Raw genomic sequence first — 19,637 nt, 5'->3', positions numbered from 1 at the left:
CAGATGTAAAAATGAACTCTTTTAAAAATGGTGAGTTTGTGATATAATATTTCAATATGTGATAGATTCCTTAAAAGTTTAAGATGATATGATTTACATGTATTTGTCTGCTTTCATAAGGTTTGACGTAGATCTTGCCATTTGTTGAAGTTGACTCCATTTCTATGCTACCAGTACCTGGTGTTGCACACTACTGCCATGGTCGAGGAGACACTGAGGAACTCAAGAATCGTCTACAAAAAAGTATTTTATAGGTTGTGCTAGATTCTGACAACTGTGTTTACCTTAGAAACGGAGACAGAGTTAGTCAGTGTCAACAAACGAGTTGATCCCAGTGAAAAACAGACTCCAACTCAAAATTACATAGTGAATCAAGCTCCAAAAAAAAAAAAAAGTAGCAGGAAACATAAAATGACACAGAATGATTCGGGCATCATTGTGATTTAATTCATTATGTCTTATATGACAAAGAAAGTCTTTAAAAATGCAGACTAGAATTTCTGTATATAAACTGTACACAAAAAGCAAGGCACTATACATTCAGATTCACCAAGCTGCTGTTTCCTTGTGAAAGCCAAACCTTGTCATGAACAGCTCTTATCTCTCAGTAAGTCTGAGTCATTTCAGCAGTTTAACATTAGAGCCACATGAGTTACCTACTCAGCCTGACAGCATCCAGACACTGGAGACAAGAACAAAAATCAAGCTTTTCCTCACAACATCTGACATGATGCACTCATCCTGCTGCCACAGGTTTGTTTTTACATAGATACAAAGTGACAAACGCGCACCTACACACACGTTAAATTAACATGACACGTACATACATCAACTTTATATACAGTCGTACACACATACATACACAACCACAGCATGGCACTCTGACACCAAGCGTCCTAATGTGCACATTTTACGTCCATGGCATGAGCGGTGACTTTAGTGTTTGGAGAAACACTCCAAAAACACACATGCACCATGTCTGAATCAAAGCAACGTGGTTTATATCTTGTGTCAAACCACAATTTGATCGAGTTATGTACTGACAAAGTTAAAAGGTAAAACAGGACTATAAGCAAGGCAAGTCAAACTCCAGTCTCATCCTTCATGTTTTCGTCATCTTTGTGTCACAGTCAGTTTTGTTTTTTTCTTCAGACGACACCAAACAGGTGTATGGGACATTCGCTGTGTCTCCAGCCCCTCTTTGTCGACTTCTCTCAAACCATCTTTGATTAGAAACTTTCTTAAAACAGTCCTTTGGCCTTCTTTAAGTTCACTTGCTTCCACCCTGGCAGACGTTCATATTCCTCTCTCGTCAATTCCAAAGCTTTCTGCAGTAGGGAAACAGACAGATGCAGGTCATGACTAAAGAGGGGAAAGATAGACTTTGTTCAAATATTCTATGTGTAACATACTGACATCTGCTATCTGGTGGTCATCTCCTGGTTTCTTTAGTTTAAAATGAAGCAAAAAGTTCAATTTAACCCATAAAGACCCAGGGCTACTTTTATGTCAGGTCTCAAATGAATTTATCCTCTATTTAACCTTTCTCAAGGGTTTTACTACCATTTATTCTAATATTATCCTCTGTCTTTTGCGTTTTTTCAATGAAAATCAGATATTATTCCATATTTAATTCAGTGGTCATGTAGATGTTCATAAAAGCTCAGGTTAAAGTTGATTGTCATAATATCAGAAACAGAGAAAAATTAAGAAAACAAGACTTTTTCAACAAAACTTATTAACTGAACATAAACCCAGTGTCTCCATCCACTGTCACTGATCCAACTCCATGGGTTTTACTGGTGAATCATTGTTGTAGAAGATGACAGTGTTTCCATGGTAACTACAGAGCATCTAAACGCCCAAATGGGTCCTATCTGATGACCGTGAACAGATGACAAACTGCGTTTTACACCATTTATTTACACGTATTGATCAGATTAGTGTATCAACAGGTATTAAACATTTTAGATCAGCAGAAGGTTGTGGTCGCCAATGGCTGTTTGGGTCTTTACAGGTTAACCATTACTAGTAGGGTTATCAGGGTTTGTATTCTATCTGCAGAGTTGTTATTATTATTCCACTAAATTATTACATATTTCTAGGGCTAAACATGCTGGCAAACTTATAAAACTTTAATTGTGTTGATCCCCTACAGATTTTGAAAGCTTAAGCCACAACCAGATTTGGTAGGAAGTGCACCAGGACTAGACTAAAAAAAAAAAAAAAAACTAACTGCAAGTTCACTAATTTGCTCTTTTAAAAATAAAAAAATTGCAGGCATTTTATTTCAACAAAATGACATCAGTCTCTGTGGTGTAATCTAAAGATGTTTTTGATACAAATTTGTGAATTCTGTTGCTGCAGAAGCCCGATGGATTTTCATGGTAATGTTGAGTCACAGCCATAGTACTACTACTTGTACTACTATTACTACTACTGCATACTACTGGTGCAAGAGACAGTTTCATATTTAATGTTATTCATGCCATTCATATTAGATCCCAGATTTTTTCCATAAATCATACTTTTATAAAAATATGCTAAATGGCCAATAGCTGGGTTACACTGAAGGAAACACAGTAACTTGGTGCTGACATCACATGTAGAATTCTGCATGGTTTTCCTGTAGTCCAAAATTTCAGCAAACCTGTTCAGTGTTCTGCAGACAATCCAGTTTTTTTGTCAGTGACCTTGTTTTCATGAATCCATTTTGAGTTCTACAGACAGGCGGTGAGTCAGACTGCAGTGTGCTTGACTGTGATTCACACAAAAATGCATTTCAGTGAATTTCCGCCAGTCTCAGGTGAGAGGAGTGAGGATGGAAGAGAGTGAGAGAAGAGACAGCAGCAGAGAAGTGGTGCAGTGGTGCAGGCGGTGGTGTGGTTGAAGGTGTTTGATCCAGACGTGTACTATGTAGTCCAAACAGACTGAATGAGTGAAGTTTGAGGAAGTGCATTCATTCAGCGTCTGAACCGCTTTCTCCTCGAGAGGGTCATGGGGGGTGGAGCCTATCCCAGCTACAGGCGAAGGCGGGGTTCACTTCGTCGCAGGGCTTACATGTAGAGATGAACAACCAGTCACTTTCACATTCACACCTACAGGCAATTTAGATTAACCAATGAACCTTTTAGTGCGTGTCTTTGGACAGTTGGAGGAAGCCGGAGAGAACCCACGCAAACATGGGGAGAACGTGCAAACTCCACACAGAAACCCCCCCGTTCGTCAAAGTTGTTTGGTGAAACTCTAAAGTCTCAAAAAAGAAAACCTGTTGAAACTACAAAACCCATGGCGATCATCTTGCTGGAAGAAGTTGAATAAAGGAATAATGAGAAAGTTTCTCTGGGTTTCACAGTCACAGTCTCCACTGGGTGAAGATATCAATGAGAAAACATCCCCAACTGCAACGTCAAACCAAATCACTTGTATGATCTCTTCATATGCAATCGTGCATCCATGCAGAAAATCTTCCTTCACAACCAACACCACACTAACAAAAAAGGAGTGATTCACAGTTTCAATCCTCATAAGAAAGAAAGACAGTGCTGATGTGCTCAAGGATAGGACAGGTTGAAAGGTCAGTGCTGATTAACCACATGAGACTTACCTGAATCCACCTACAACTTGTTCTGTAAAATAAGAGTTAGATGGATATAGGATGAATGATATTAATCATGGTATGAGCTGATCCTGCCTGGATGTTCAGTGATGTTCATGGACGTTTCTTCATGTATTTGCTTTATTGACAAACGATGTCTGACCAGTCATGTTGGTACAAAAGATCAAAATTGTGATGAATGAGTGATGAAGCTGTTTCTGCTCTAGCAATATGTTTTTCTTTTTTAAATTTTATTTATTTTATTCATTTATCTAATTTTGCTCTTACAGCAAAATGTTAAAAAAGGCTAATTTACAAAACTGCACCTGACTAAAGGCAATGAAGGTTTATTGTTTCAGATGTGGATCAAATTACTTACGTAAAGTACAGTCATATGTTTATTTTTTAACAATAAACTGTACTGACCTCAAAGTCCTGGTCAGACAGGTAGATCTCAAGGCGGAGTGGGTCCACTCCCTCTGGGAGGGGCCGAGCCTGCAGCTGGGCCAGAGGGAAGGTGTTCTGACAGAGTCGGGCCAACACGTCCTCCACCAGGATGATCTGGTTACAGACCTCAGCCTCCTGCAGCCAAACCATGAACACAGAGCATACAGTCTGCTTCAATGATGGACAGACTTCTAACAGTACGTTTTTACAGGAAGGACGTGGTAAAACAGTAAAAGTTAAATTAAAAACTGTGTGGAAAGTAATGCTGACATACCAGGTATTCTGTTCAGTATTAGAGTGACTCAGTAAGTCAAGTAAACTTAGTTTTAATAATATCGTGCCATTACATAGAGTACTGTGAATTAACTGAGTATGAAAAGAGTAAGAGTCTGACAATGTACAAACTGTACGATGCACAGAACCATCAACTGAATATAAAAGAGTGAAAACTGAGTGGAACATTTGTCAGCATGTCCTCACAAGGCTACGATTTTACAGTACTTCAAAAGATGTGTCTCTTTGTAAACACTGTGTAATAAACCTCCCAGTGAACCTAAACCCGTCCAGGGGTGTGTTGTGCTGCAGACCCGTTCAGTGATCTCAGCCACGTCCTCTCTGTGCTCCCAGCAGGGGAACATGTTGGTAAAAGTGAGCGGCTCCAGACCAGCATGGATCAGGTACGACTTCTGAGGCTTCTTCTCATTCTTCTCTGTAAAAGGAAAATCAAAACATAGACCTCGCTATTATGTAATTAAATGGCGAACTGTTTATGGCCAGAATAGACACTATAAGTTTGACTAAACTGTTCTACAAACATCTCTATCCTGCACATGAAAAAGCAAAAGCCACAAGTGCTCTTAATTTTCACTCTGTGAGTATGTAGTGCTTTGTGTGTTTATTCAAATAACTGTTTATGTGTATTGAAACAATTTTGCTGCAACTATTTGTTCTGCAAGAGATGAAAAATGTTATGTTCTGTGTCAAAGTTTTTGATTATATAATTACTATTAATTACATCCATAATAAATTCTGACTCTGAGATTTGACCTATTACTGCGAAAAATGATGTGAATAAGCAAAGTGATCACATGTGTTGTGATCATTCATTCATTATCTGAACCCACTTTATCCTCACTAGGGTCACAGGGGTCGCTGGAGCCTATCCCAGCTATTTATGGGTGAAGGTGGGGTACACCCTGGACATGTCCCCAGTTCATCGCAGGGCTGAACATACAGAGACAAACAACCACTGTCACACCTATGGGCAATTTAGATTAACTGACTAACCTATCAGTGCATGTCTGTGAATGGTGGAGAGAACCCACGCAGCAAGGAGAACATGCAAACTCCACACAGAAAGGTCCCACCCCCATCGACTGGTGTTGGAATCGAACCCCTGTGAGACACGAGTGCTAACCACTGCACCACCGTGTCGTCACTGCTTGTCTTTTCCTTACCTTTGCAGTACTGCAGCACCGTCTCCATTGCACACTTCCTGTCTGCGTCCCAGCGGATTCGTGCCGAGCCGGTGCTCTCACTGTCCTGAGGCCACCAGCCCTGCCACAGGTACACCTCATGGAAGTTATCCACCAGGAACAGTGCTGTGGGTCACACAGACATGACTTATTCAGTAAGACAAGCATATGCAACACACCATCAAGGAATAACAGTTTGATTACAACTGGATGTCAGTGATTCTGAAACTTTGTTAATGTGCATTTTACTAGAGCTGAAATTATTAATTGATTACTCGACTTGAATCAATTAAAAAAATATTGATTTACAATTTTCCTGAATTGCAGCTTCGTTTCCTTAATATCTCTGCTGTTAAACATTGGTTCCACTGTTGTGTTTCACACAGATGCTGATTGTAACGCACATGACGCCAGGATCCACACAACCAACGGAGTGTAGCTCAGAGGAGACGAGGACAAAAAGGCAGAAAATGTCTCTATGTTGATTTTTCTACACTGGAACCATCACTTCCTCCTTTAAACTTTGAAGCTTTAACACAAACATTATAAATCTGAGTGTGTATTTGTTTCATTTGGATGTTAGTTCCATGTTCAGTTGGTCTAAGTTAGTAAGTTGGATCCAAATGTGTTGAAGACTGACCTGACAGATTATACATGTCATTGAACTTGTTTGTTGTTGTTTATATCTATGGATATTTCTATATATACTTCTATACTGTTGTTATAGTTGTTATTTCTATATGGATATTTTTCTTTATATATCCTTTTACTTTTATACTTTTTGTGGTTGTTTGTTGCAACTGGTTCTGGAATGAAGGACAAGTATTTTGAAGTGTGTCATTTTCAGACATGTCTTTCTCACATTTGTACTTGTGTTCAAATAACTGTTTAGTTAAAGAAAATAATTAATCGATTACAAAAGTAATTTAGTGATCTAGTAATCTAGTGTGAAGTGCTCACCAGGCTGTGGTGCATTGTAAAGGTCTTCTTGAAGGAAGGGCAGTGAACTGATCAAGTCTGGAGCTCTGGACGGGTGGAAGAACTCATTTGCCATAAACTCGCCAGATGTGCTGCTCAGCTGGAAGAGCCGTGGGGTGAAGTTGAATTTACCAGGATCTAATAAAACATATGTTTAAAAAAAAAAAAACTGTTTAGAACACATAACTCTTTTTTGTATATTTCAGCACTTTTACTCAAGAACATCAAACCAGTGTTTTTAAGTAGCAATATCAAGCACTCAAAGATATTATATCCCTTGAATTAAAAAACAAACCAAAACTCCACTCTGTTAATGTCCAGTTGAGAGTAACCTCACAGGTATACCATCAGGTGTACCTTGCAGCATGCAGTCATAGGCCTTCCTGTCCTTTCTCCCCAGCGCCTCCCAGAAGCCTTGAGGTTCCATGCCCTCGTCACACTCATGGATGGTCACCTTACTGCTGCTGTGGAGCCCTGCCTCCAGTGGACATCTGAGAGGAACAAGAGAGACATTACACCGAGCCCCATTCAGTTTTATGTTTCTATCAACGCCACAACATCCTTCAGATGTCAGTTATTCATATCAGCTGTTACACACACTACATGTAGTCTACTTGTACACAAAAGTCTAATATAAGTACACATGATGAAGCTCAGCGTTAGCTAACAAGTACAGAAGTTAATTCAATGTGTTTCATTAGGTAAAAAGAGTTAACACAATACACTATCAATACACTATATTGCCTAAATGTGACTAAATGCGTTAGCTAAATTTAACAGGTAAATGCTAAAAAGGGTTAATCTGTGTAAGTGTTGAGCTGACTATCTACAGCTAACTAAATTTAATATTTAAATGTTTCATCTCACTAGCTCAAAATAATAGATAAATTCTAAAAAGTGTCATTTATAAAGTTTTTTTTCACTACTTAAAAGTAACAGATAAATGCAAAAAAGTATTAAACTAACAGATTAATAAGAGATTTAACAAATAAAATCACTAGCTAAGTTGAAGCCGTAGACTAATCATAGTGATTCATTTGTTCAACAACGTAATAACAGACACTGCTACATAATTATAAGTCTTAAAAAATAATTAATTTATGAGAAGGATTTAGTGGGTCAGTAAAGGGCAGAATAACTAGGTGTTCCACTTTCTGGCACTGCACAGCCTTTTTATCCTTTGTCCCACATGTTGAGATAATAGTAATTTTGAAGGGAATACATAATCTTAGGTTTCCATCCAAATGTATCAAAAATTAACAACCAGTTTTCAGAAAATGAGCACAAAAATGTAAAAGTGAATTTCTACAGTAAGAGTTCCACCCACTGCTTTTTTGTGAATATTAAGAGCTGGTTCATGGAGAACAGTAGTAGTTGGAAATTTTAACAAAGCATTTGAGTGAAAATGGCTGTGATTGAAACGACAGTTACAGGTTTTCATTCATGCTCTTAATTTAAAATAAACCATCTTACTGTGACATAAGTTCCGTGTAAGGTGGATTTCCAGTCTTTAGCTGTAATATTTCATACAGTAACACACTACCCAAGCTGCTGATTGAGAAAAAAAAATATCCATTTGAATTTCCTTGGATTTTGTTTTGTACAGATCACATGATGAAGGCCAAAGCTGCAAAGTCTGTTGCGTGTATTTTATCTGTCAGCATTGGCAATTGTACTGCTCTACACAAATATACAATTTACCCCACATGTGGCTGTTCGGGATCTGATCACCCTAGTGCAGAGGTCCTTGAGCTTATCTAAACTACTGAATTAAATTCTACAAAAATATCCAGTATAAAAATCTCACTGTTCTTTAATTTTGAGTGCGGCGGTCTTTCCCACACTGCGGGTGTGAAGCTGCGTCTTGCAGCCGAACCACAGGTACATGATGGCCTTGTTGATGTTGAGCAGGATCATGGAGGCTCTGGAGCGCAGGCTGCTGCAGTGACATGGCACCTCCAGCAGGTGGCCCTCCACCGGTACCTCACCCCGAACAAAGTACAGACGCCACTCCGCTACAACGCAGACAAACCAGAGGGCATCAGTGGACGGGAACTGACAGGCTTTCAGGCATATTTTACTAAAAAATGTGAATGTAAATTCAAAATAAGCCCTTTTTAATAATGCTATACATCCTATTTGATTTTTGATTTATGAAATATTTTGGCTCAGGCTTTTTTTTTATTATATTTTGACAATAGAAGATTGATTTACAGAAGGTGAAAAAGCTGGTAAATTAATCTTTATTACAGGTCAAAGAGTGCTTTTATGTCCAAACTGAGAGTTCTTGAGGCTAAGTCCATAACTTGCACTTGCTTATTTATTTATTTATTTATTTAATAGGGACAGTGCATATTAATGAACATCTACAACAATTGCAGCTGTAAATATGCCAGATTGTAGCAGCAGTCCTAATTTCCATCTGTAGTCCCTAGGCAGGTGACAAGAAAGACAATTGACAAAAAGGCAAAATATTGTAAAAGACATTATAAAAAAACAGTACAAAGAAATGCAAAACATCCTAAAAACACAAAGGACAAAACAGTGAGGATGATCTACTGATATAAATGTTATTTTTACTAACTGTTTATTGTCGAACGTGTCAGTTGTAAGTGTTTTTACTGTGTAATCTTGTAACTGTGTGTTGTATTTGCCGCTGCCTATCTTGGCCATGACGCCCTTGTAAAAGAGGTTCTTAATCTCAATGGGACATTTCCTGGTTAAATAAAGGTTAAATAAAAAAAGAAACATAAATGAAACTGACTGAGTTTCCTTGCATTTATATTAAGTACTTTAGTTTGTGTTGCATCATTTGTTGTAGTGTGTGTATTTCATTATTTCAATGCTAGGCTTTGTTAACTATAATCCTGATAACAGAAACATGTATCTTCTTTAAATTGCTGATGAAAGGAAAAAAACTGAAGAAAAAAAAAATCTGTTAACGTGCTACAGCTACAGCCTGCAGTTTAACTAAATGTGGCCGTTGTACCTTATAGACAGAAATCAGAAATCTCAAAAGGTAAATATGGAAATGGTTACTCTGAGTGTTCTCCTCCTCTTCCTCTCTCTTCCCAGCGTGAACAATCATCCCTCCGTTGAAACACTGCAGGAAACATGGCGGCTCTTTCCCCTGTTGGACCTGGACCTGTTGAACACACAAGTCACTGTGTCAGTTTATACAAACATTAGTAGTGAAGCTTCACATATGATGGACATAAACGCTCTGCTTCCTGTACCTGTGCCCCCCGCTCCTCGTCCAGCTCCACCGTCATTAACGCTGATGTTCCTTTCTCACTAACAGTGGAGTGTCGGCCCTGCCAGAAAAAGTAGCAGCATTTTTCCTTTCCTGGTCCGGTACTCCTCGCCTCTGGGTTCTGCCTTCGACCGACTGGAAGACAAACACCCAACAAAAACCATAACCAAACTAATCTGAAAGTCTTGTTCAAACCATTCAAGTTAAATAGCCACAAACTGTTGCATTTATGTGGGTAAATAAATAGCTTTACTTATATTAATGTTAATTTCACTTGTCACTTTACTGTTGTCACTTCGATCTTTGACCATCATGTGCCTTTGGTGTGACTTTATTCTGTCAGGTGTCTTAAGTTTTATTTATTTGTTTCTTCAGTCCTTTGCTGTTTATAGTTATATTCTATGTGTATAGCACATTGTATTTTTTTAATTTTTATTTTTTTACTTCTGTTCCTTGGTGCACTGTGGGCCTTACAGCCATGCAATGTCAGTCTTCTGTATGTACTGTGCATATGGAAAAAGCTCACTTTGATTTTGACTTAACAAGTGTGTTACACTCTGCAGATGAATTGTATTAAATTGCCAAATTATTGCCAGAAGATTGCACTAGCTCTCGTTATTTGTTTCAAGGTATAAAGGGGAGTTAGCGCTGTGGAGGCGTATGAGTTCATTCCATCCAACACTTTTATATAATCAGTTTCTTGTTCAGTTTCTATTTGATTAATTACAAATAATAATTTTAATATTTTTTTTTTTTTATATATAATCGACTTTTCCATCCTCACTTCATTTTTTCCCATTATATCCAGACCAGTTTCCATGCTGTGTAGAAACACTATAAAAGCCCTGTGATATGAAATTATACTTTTCTTTTTCTTCTTTTTTTTCTTTTGTTCGGACAAGGTATAGTTTTTAGATGTTACCTGCTTGACAGTTTTGACTGTGACTCCATATTATCCAAACTATGCCTTGTCTGAACAAAAGAAAAAAAAAAAGGAAGAAAAGTATAATTACATTAACAGAAGACAAAATGAACATCATTAGTCTGTGATATGAGGTAGTGGTTATTTTGGGCAATATAACAAGACACGACCAGATAAAGCGTCACAGTTCCAGTTGTGTCCTTGGTGCCCTTAGTTTGGAATAAAAGTATATTACAGTCAGTGGCTACATACGTGATGATACAAGTAATATTTTTATGCTGTTTGAATCCAGCCATACTTTTTCACAAAATGATTGTCAGTTTAAAAGACTATTTTATGAGTCAAGAAAGTTACAGTTTGTTGAAAATCTGATGTAAGTATTAATACTACAAAGCAGGAGCTGACATCATCGTAATCTTTTCTCTCCACATTCTGTTCAGTCACTGAAGATGTGTCTGCAGCTTCAACATGAGGAGACTGAAGTGATTTTTCATCTCTTTTGATACTTGAAGAACAAGGTATCTTTCTTAAATTATATTTAACTTGATAGTCATATTTTCTGAGTTAATGTCCCATGGGACATAGCAATGACTTTGCTTCTCATAAAAAAATTCAAATTGGCTGCTGACACAGTACTGTGGCACGAAATATTGGTTTGTCTATTATCATGGAGCCACTCAGCGCCCTTGTTATATCATGTCTAAACTGGTAACTTGTTATAGCCTGAAAAGTACTACAGTACAAGATAGTAAATAGGTCAGACTTAGAAACAGTGGAGATGTAGTTCACTCTGTAATGTACCAAACTGCAATACAGAAGGCTTGAGTTCAATTCCTGGTCAAAGTAGCATTTAAAAAATTTTTTTGTTTTTTTTTAAGATTTTCAAACGGGGGGCAGGAGGTGGGGGGGGCACGGCACCAAGGGCGCCGGTAGGTAAATCCCACATTTATATAAATTAGCCACTGGGAGAACGTTCAGAGTGCAGAATTCGGACCACAGCACTCAATACACTGAACTGACACAGAACTGAGAAGTCACATGAAACACTGCTGCATCTAACATGTTGCTCCGCCCACCTTCTCCAGCCTCATTGACTGCACAGAGCAAAGAACACCATAAAACAACATATAGGGCATTTAGAACAATGATTCCTATTCTATTCTATATACTATCACGAATTTGTCATTTCTTCCATCACTTGCCACAGCACTGCGGCAACAAGAGGATAATGAGTTCATGGAACATTATCCATGATTGGCTCTAGTACAAATGCAAACGTTTGATTGGCTCTGCGGCAATAGACAAACAGATATTTCGTGCCACAGTACAGTGGCAGTAGCCATTGCCAAAATATTTGGATGACTAATAATAATAATAATAATAATAATAATAATAATACATCACACTTATATAGCGCTTTTTTGGACACTCAAAGACGCTTCAAAAACACTACCACTTTTGTTTGACCACTTTCGTAATAACATGCATGCTTTTTTTTCCTTTTTAAATTTGGGAGTATTATTGGGGTATCTGAGCTTAAATGAGTTTTGGATTTTCGTGTCAGCTTACACAAATATTTAGATATGATTATGCTATTTTAATCATGATAAAAAAAAGTAATGGTCACTCACAACCCTGGTCTTCTGGAAGAAAGGAATGAATGATAGGAGTTTTTTTTACCATCACAGATCATAGAAGTCCAGAATCTGCCGGACAGTTGCTCTTACATTATCTTACATTAGTTCTGGATTGTGGTAGGATAATTCTACCCATGGGTTATTTGAGTTTTGACTGACCTGATGTGCTGACCATGTACTTCCACTTCACCACGTAAGCATCTCCCTCATGGAACTGACCAATGCTCTGGCGTGGCAGGCGGCTGTAGTCAAACTCGAGGATGTGCCAGACATCCACAGATACTGTGCTGATCTCCAGAGTCCTCATGTGGTCCTCGGTCTCCACTGGGCCGTAGCCCCGGCCAACATTTGTGCCGTCCAAGATGGTAGAGATGGACGACTGGAGGACGGGCAGCATCAGTGTGACATTGTAAGGCCGACAGTCTCGTCCTGGAGCCTCCTGGACAGACTGGGGAGGAAAACACAGTATAGAAAACACTTTAATGAAAGTTAGTTCTAGTAAGCCAGTGACATTAAGCTGAAGTGACGTTACAAACAGAGCAGTGGCAGTTCATCAATAGAGGGCGCAAGGGCGTCGACTCACTTGTCTCACATGAAGAAGAAGATGTTAGGAACATTAACATTAATCATAACATACCATAACACTAACATTTATATATATATGAGCTATACAGCCCATGAGTACCATGTATAATCTGCATTCAAGTGTAGTTTAAAAATATTGTTTAGTGAGCAGTCAAGTGACGTGTGTCCTGTTACTTTGTGTCACAAAAATCTGTGCCCAAGGACCGCCCACAGGAGTAAACGTCACATCCCAAAAAGAATCAAGACCTTTCTCAGAAATGCAGTGTCATAAGATCATCTAAACCAGGGGTGAACATACTTTTTCGCTTGTGAACTACTTTTAAAATGACCAAGACAAAAAGATCTACCTCCGCTCTATATTGACATCAGTGGATAGTTCAGTAGCTAATACTACTGACTCCAGTGCCGGAGAGTGGATTTCAAATCCAGACAGGAGCATAAACAACAAAGTAATTTATCCCATAGGCTAATATCTGTCTTTTTTTAATGCCATGTGATCTACCTGCGCTGCCTTCGTGACCTACCGGTTGATCACCACCCATGTACTGGACACCCCTGGTCTAAATGCATTGTCCATACTATCAGTGGAAAAGACACTTGTCAGAGACATGCCTGAATTTAACAATAGAAACATGGAAAAATTTTACACATTTAAAGGATAGACAGGGAAAATGTACATATGAAAAATAAATGACTGAAAATACATACTGTGTATTTTTATTTTAATTTAAGTTAATATTTTAGAATAGTGGTGCATGTGCTTTGACATATCCTAGTGGTTATAGTGCATCTGAAAACTGACTTGCATACTGCACCCCACCAAAAAATAATTTCACCAGCCACCACTGAAACAGAATCAGCTTGATTACAAATTTAAAAGCATATGTTCTTTTATTCTGTTAGTGTTTAACAAATTGTTCCTGGCAACACTGATAGAGAATGAGTGGGAGTTCCAATCTACAAAAAGAACGGATGGGGAGGAACATGAGATATAGGAGAAACTTTCTGGAGTAGTTCTTTTCATCATCACAGATAATAAAGTGTGCTTCAGATGTGCACCTTCTGCTCAGGCATGAGCTCACAGCCTTCCTTTGGTGATGGCGACTTTGCTTCAGTCCAGTCCAAGAACTTCTCCTTGAACAAGATTGTCTCGTTGTGCTCTGTCAACCTGCCAAATATCGCCCAATCAGGACGACCCTGGCCCTTCCTGTGCGGAGATGAAAACACACAAAGAAGAAAAAGAAAAGCATGTAATGTCTGTAGCAACAAAAAAGAGGGAGATGCAGCTAGAGAATATACTTAAATCCTAACAATAATCCTAACAGACTATTTAAAAGAACTCTAAAGAGAAGGTTACCTACGACACTGTTGCCACTTCTTGTATGTCTATTTTTGCTTGGCCAATCTGACTCCTAGAGATATTTTTTAGATTAAATTATTTTATTCTGGTCCTTACTATCTCAGATTTAGGCTTAGGTTTAAGTGAAGTTATGGCACATTAGTAATTGTACAGCAACTTAAGAAAACTTATAAGGAAACAAAACACAAAGTACAAGCAAATTAAGACCTTATCTTTTTGAGAAAACATATGCTGCAACTGTGTTATAAATGCTCCAAACTATAAAATATACAAATATAAAAACAACTACAAATATGAAAAATGCCACTCCTTGCAAATTTGGTTAATGAGTTTCAAGTCACTGGGTAACATGACATGGAAGCTTATGTTTGAGGGCTCGGAGGTTAGACAACTGGATCAAACTGAGCTAGACAAGGCCACCAGACTGCAGACTAAATGAATGTTGAATATCCAACCAACCAAACTAGTTTAACAAACTTCACCATAATCTCACTGGAAACATTTCCATAGTCATCTGTGCAACAGGCTGTGTGCGTTTGTCTTGTTTTTGGTGTTAATGTGAAGACTTGCTCTGATTTTTTAAACTAACCTGGGTATGAGTGTGTTGCAGCCTCCAGGGTCCAATGGGTTGACGTCACAGCAGGTGTAGTCAAACGTGCCATTCCAGAGGTGTTTGGCAAGCTGGAATGCCACCTTCCTCTGGGCCAGAGTCACCTCTTTACCATGCCACACATACACCTCACTGCCGAAGTCAAACACCAACACCTGCAGCATTCAAGGTACAACGACAAAAACAGGACAGAAGTTGAAGAATTGTAGCCCTAACCTGGGGCTGTTGGGTCTCAGGGGGCCTAAAGCCTCTATCATGTTTCTGGTCAAATGATTTAAGTGCACAGGATGAGGTTTTACAGATTCATAGTCATAAAATTGTGACATCGTCAAAGTTTGACGTATCATAAAGAGTTTTGTTCATGCGAATGTAGTGTCCAAGATAAAATGGTCATTCTGGGCACAAATTAAAGCTGATATAAGTATACAACAGAGGGGTCCAAAGTATTCACATTCATTTCTCAGGTAGAAGTATAGATACTGGGTTTAAAAAGACCTCTGTAGAAGCTGAAGTATTAACTCAAGCTTTCTACTCCAGTAAAAGTGTAAAAGTACTGATTTCAAAACTACTTAAAGTATAAAAGTAAATGTAAGGGGAAAAAAATGTCATTAGGACAAAAGCTTAGGTGGTGCCACAGGGGAGGGGCCTATAGTGCACTACCCCGCCTCCACAAAAAAATATTTTTCTAAAGGCCATAATGACTATAATGTTACATTAAAATGTTAATGTTGAAACAGTTGGGATACACTAGGCTACCTGTTTCATATATGCCCATTGAAAATGAAGGTATTTGAGTCCAATGCAAATGTATTGAAGAACCATATATGTGTCCTACTGAGCATTATAATGGGTTTCATGGAGCGGAAGATATGATGTCTATTTGAATATAAGTATTGGAATGGTGCAAAAAGTCAGGTGCGATGGATCAATTACAAACCAGTAGGGTGTTGGAATGGTAAATGTTTATACTTCTCATCCAAGCACAATCAAATTCACTCTATCCGGATGATGCGATTTATCTGGATGTTTTTTTTTATTTGAACGATGACAAGCTGGAATGAAAACAAGCTGAAATGAAATACTAGTAATGAGGCTATCTTTAAAATGTAAGGAGTAGAAAGTGAAAAAAAATTCTGCAGTAAAGTATAGATAACCTAAATTTCTACTTAAGTAAGGTAACAAAGTATTTGTACTTTGTTACTTGACCCTTCTGGTATACAATGACATATAATGTATTTGTTATATTTTGAAAAGACAAATTAATTGTTCTAACTGTACCTAGCTATATTTAATGAACAATTCTAACTAACTGTATACAATTATTATTATTATTATTATTATTATTATTATTATTATTATTATTATTATTATTATTATAAATATTAGTTATAGCTATTATAACTAATTGTAATTTTAGTATCTTAACATTTGCTAATATTTGCATTTACATTGTTTTGCCATAAGCATGTGCCTAGAAAGGGCTTTGAGACCAAACAGGCTTGAGATGGAGGAGCTTGTTTTCAACTTGAAACGGCCCAAGGATCATCCTAACAAGAAATAAATGTTTTATGTTTTTAATCTATTCTTGTATTTTTCTTTCATTTTTGGTTTTTCCACTGTAAGTCACTTTGGAAAAAAGTGTCTGCCAAATGCATAAATGTAATGTAAATGTAAATAATCAATGATAAAAAAAGAGATTAAAAAAGTAAATAGTGAAAAAGAGATAGCAGAAATCTTCCTGTGGGCTGGACCCCCTCTTGGCCAAATAACATAACAGATATAGTGCCAATTTTTCTATAGTTTACATTATACTTAAAGGAAACAGTTTTTTCATGAAGCTCTATTTCTATGGTGTGCAGACAGTGCTGTGGGCTCCCTGATCTCAACCCCTTCTCCGTTTTCACCAGCAGCAGCAGCAGCACAGATGGACGTGGGAGGCTCTCGACAAAGCACCTGCTGTTACTAAGCAACAAATTACAACCCATTTGACGCATACAACTTTTAGGAAACAGCAGAAACATTATAAAAACACACTAAAATGAAGAGCCTGTCTGTCTACATGATAGATATGATGACAAGTGTGAAGAAATAGAAATAGGTCATGTATTGCATTTTTACAAAGTATAAAAGAGAAAAAGCTTTGATGAAACACTGCAATAGGAAATCAGGGGAGTACAGACCTCTTTGGATGACATCAGAGAGCTGTGAGGGACCTTCCCCCACTCATCATCATCTGGCACCAGTTTATCATCCAGCAGCCTGAAGATGCAGTTGGTTTCCACGATGGCATTTTCAAAGTGCTCATCCTCCTCCGGTGGACCAGACGCTATAACAGAATTAAAGAGATGCACAGACAGATGTGAGATATTTATTTTAATGTCTGAATGTCAGTCCCCAAGCGACTGCAAAGAACGAGGGCTGAGATTTAGAGCTCAGGCTTACGTTGGTAAGGTGTCTGTCCTCCCAGGACTGTCCAGAACTGCTGGGTATTAGGATCCTGTGGGTTGACCCCCTCCTCAATGGTGTGAACTTGATTTGCTCTGCAGCCCATGTCCTTCTTCGTTTGGATGAACATGGCCAAATCCATCGCCTGCACACAAGAAAAAGATGTTTGTTTTTCATTTTGTACAAATGATAGAGATTGAGGAAAGGTGACAGAGGAAAGGGTGACGTCTTCTCATGTTAACCATAAAAAATAATGTGGGAAGATTACTGCCACCATGATTCAGAATTACTTCAGAAATACAGTAATATGTGGCTGCATGACATGACTCTGCAGAGGATTTTAATTTGATACAGTGGAAGAAATACACAGAGACCTGTAGAGACATCCATCTAAAATTTAAGATCTAGCTAATGTCACTGTGTCTGTTAACTCCCTAAAAATTTATATCAGGGTGAGGAAAAGAGCATTATTGCTGATGATTTAGTTGTGCGTTACCTTTATTTTCTTGAGCCTCACCTTTTCTGTTTAAAGGAAAGGGTTTATCGCTTCTAACATTTGCAACTGTTTGTAAACATATATTTATACAGTTATCATGCTGAATGTAGATTTTTTCCAGAAACCAAAGCCAAAAAATTATATATAATACAAAAAATTAACATGATACACAAATAAAAGCAAATACTATAATAAGAAGTGAAAAAGTAAGTGGAGCTTACTAATACCCCCGCCTGGTTGCACAATACTCTGTCCCTTGTCCTCACTGTTACTCTGGATACCAGGGATTCATTTTGAGCCTTAACTTTCAATCTTAACATTTCAAGAATAAAAAAAAAATGCAAAAAGTAGGAGAAAGGTACATAAAGAACATGTGTGTCAAATTTGAAAAGAATCAGGTGAATAGACTCCGCAAAATGGGTTGGACAAAAATCTTGGACAGACAGACAGACCAGAAGGACGGATGGAATTCCTGGTATATCTATATATATAATAATAATTACTGTTACTTTTTAAACATTCCCACACCCAAAATCCATACCTTCTATTCCTAAAACATCCTAGTGGAAATACTGCAATGACTGGTTACTTTAACACCTTCCCATTTAAACACAACGATGACTCAGTAATGAAAGTTACTGTGAGACTTGGCTGAGGTTCGACTGCATTAAATTCTAATAAACGAGTAAACAAAACAGCATGAGGAGGCGGAGTGGGAAAACAAATGTTTATTACAAAGTGTCTAGACAGAACTCCTTTGGGGACATGGAAGCGCTGTAGACTAGTCTGAAAGCATGTGTTGGTTGAGGAGCACAGATGGTGATATGTGTCAGAGTGTGTGCAAATGTGGGGGTCAGCACAGAATCATCTTTCTTTAATCACTCATAATTTAAAAACCTAGTCTGACCATTAATCATCAGTGAAATGGAAATCTATTGAAAAAAAAAAGACTTTTTTCATATAAATATTCATTTAATACAGCACTAAAATCTGCTAAAATTAAGTTTGTCTTTTCTGTCTAGTGTAGTTCTAGACTGCAGCTCTGTAGTTTTTGGTTACATAACATGTAAACTACTGATTTTTTTTCAGTTGCTGCCTTGTGATCTGAACCAGTGATTCTTAACATACATATTACTTGAATACTAGACATACACACCTTTGCACTTTTTTCAGTGGATTCCAGAAAATTGTTGATAACATTACCATCTCACTGTCAAATTATGTTACACTCATATTGTGATTACCATATATTTTCTTGTATGAGATGATTTCTCATCTCTACAAGCCTGTCTTTCTACTCACCTTAGCTTTCTCTATGACATTTGAGAACTCTCCTATCCAGACAAAGCAGTGCTCTGGAGTGACCAATAGGAAACTGTCTCCACTGTTCAGGGAAGAGGCTCTGGGTTCCACTAATCTGGTCTGAACATGACGACGACCTGGAAAGAAGAGTCAACTTTGTTCATGTGTTCAGGGGTATCAGTCCTATCTGGCAAAGAAACCTTTTACAATAGGTCCTAGAACCTATTGTAATCTAGAAAAATTATTGTACAGTAGAACCTCACAGTACTACTTTAATTCGTTCCATGACTGTGCAAGTTTTGTGATTAACACGTTTTACAAATTAATTTTCCCTATTGAAATTAATTGAAATATAATTAATCTGTTTTAGCCCCCCTCCAAAACCACCCAAAAATCTTTTTTTAAGGGTTTTTTAAAACAGAAAAATTGCATTAAGAAAGAAAATAACAATTATAAAAATATAATAAAAGAAAATGCAAAATAAATAAACTGGCTATATTAACTTATTTACCTTAAAGATAAGACAATC

General features: G+C 37.7%; 1 protein-coding gene across 2 annotated transcripts in view; it reads right to left on the bottom strand.

Annotated features, from left to right (window-relative positions):
* Nucleotides 1-422: 422 nt before the first annotated feature.
* The window catches only part of LOC115436804 (supervillin-like), a 66,567-nt gene continuing 47,352 nt past the window's right edge, over nucleotides 423-19,637 (bottom strand). Inside the window, exons 27-41 of one of the 2 annotated variants that reach the window (XM_030159744.1) lie at nucleotides 19,109-19,245; nucleotides 17,308-17,455; nucleotides 17,046-17,191; nucleotides 14,845-15,020; nucleotides 13,955-14,102; nucleotides 12,470-12,758; nucleotides 9,735-9,886; nucleotides 9,538-9,643; nucleotides 8,306-8,513; nucleotides 6,856-6,989; nucleotides 6,481-6,636; nucleotides 5,503-5,646; nucleotides 4,633-4,754; nucleotides 4,025-4,180; nucleotides 423-1,328 (exon numbers count right to left, since the gene is read on the bottom strand). In XM_030159744.1, the coding sequence (XP_030015604.1) occupies nucleotides 1,242-1,328; nucleotides 4,025-4,180; nucleotides 4,633-4,754; nucleotides 5,503-5,646; nucleotides 6,481-6,636; nucleotides 6,856-6,989; nucleotides 8,306-8,513; nucleotides 9,538-9,643; nucleotides 9,735-9,886; nucleotides 12,470-12,758; nucleotides 13,955-14,102; nucleotides 14,845-15,020; nucleotides 17,046-17,191; nucleotides 17,308-17,455; nucleotides 19,109-19,245 (2,309 nt within the window). In that variant the 3' untranslated portion in view covers nucleotides 423-1,241. Of the gene's footprint in view, nucleotides 1,329-4,024; nucleotides 4,181-4,632; nucleotides 4,755-5,502; nucleotides 5,647-6,480; nucleotides 6,637-6,855; nucleotides 6,990-8,305; nucleotides 8,514-9,535; nucleotides 9,644-9,734; nucleotides 9,887-12,469; nucleotides 12,759-13,954; nucleotides 14,103-14,844; nucleotides 15,021-17,045; nucleotides 17,192-17,307; nucleotides 17,456-19,108; nucleotides 19,246-19,637 lie in introns of both variants that reach the window. The other variant, XM_030159745.1, reaches the window with a different exon arrangement.

Source organism: Sphaeramia orbicularis, chromosome 17 (assembly GCF_902148855.1).
Source record: "Sphaeramia orbicularis chromosome 17, fSphaOr1.1, whole genome shotgun sequence".
In the NCBI taxonomy this organism is placed as follows: Eukaryota; Metazoa; Chordata; class Actinopteri; order Kurtiformes; family Apogonidae; genus Sphaeramia; species Sphaeramia orbicularis.
This window is presented reverse-complemented; position numbering and strand designations above follow the sequence as displayed.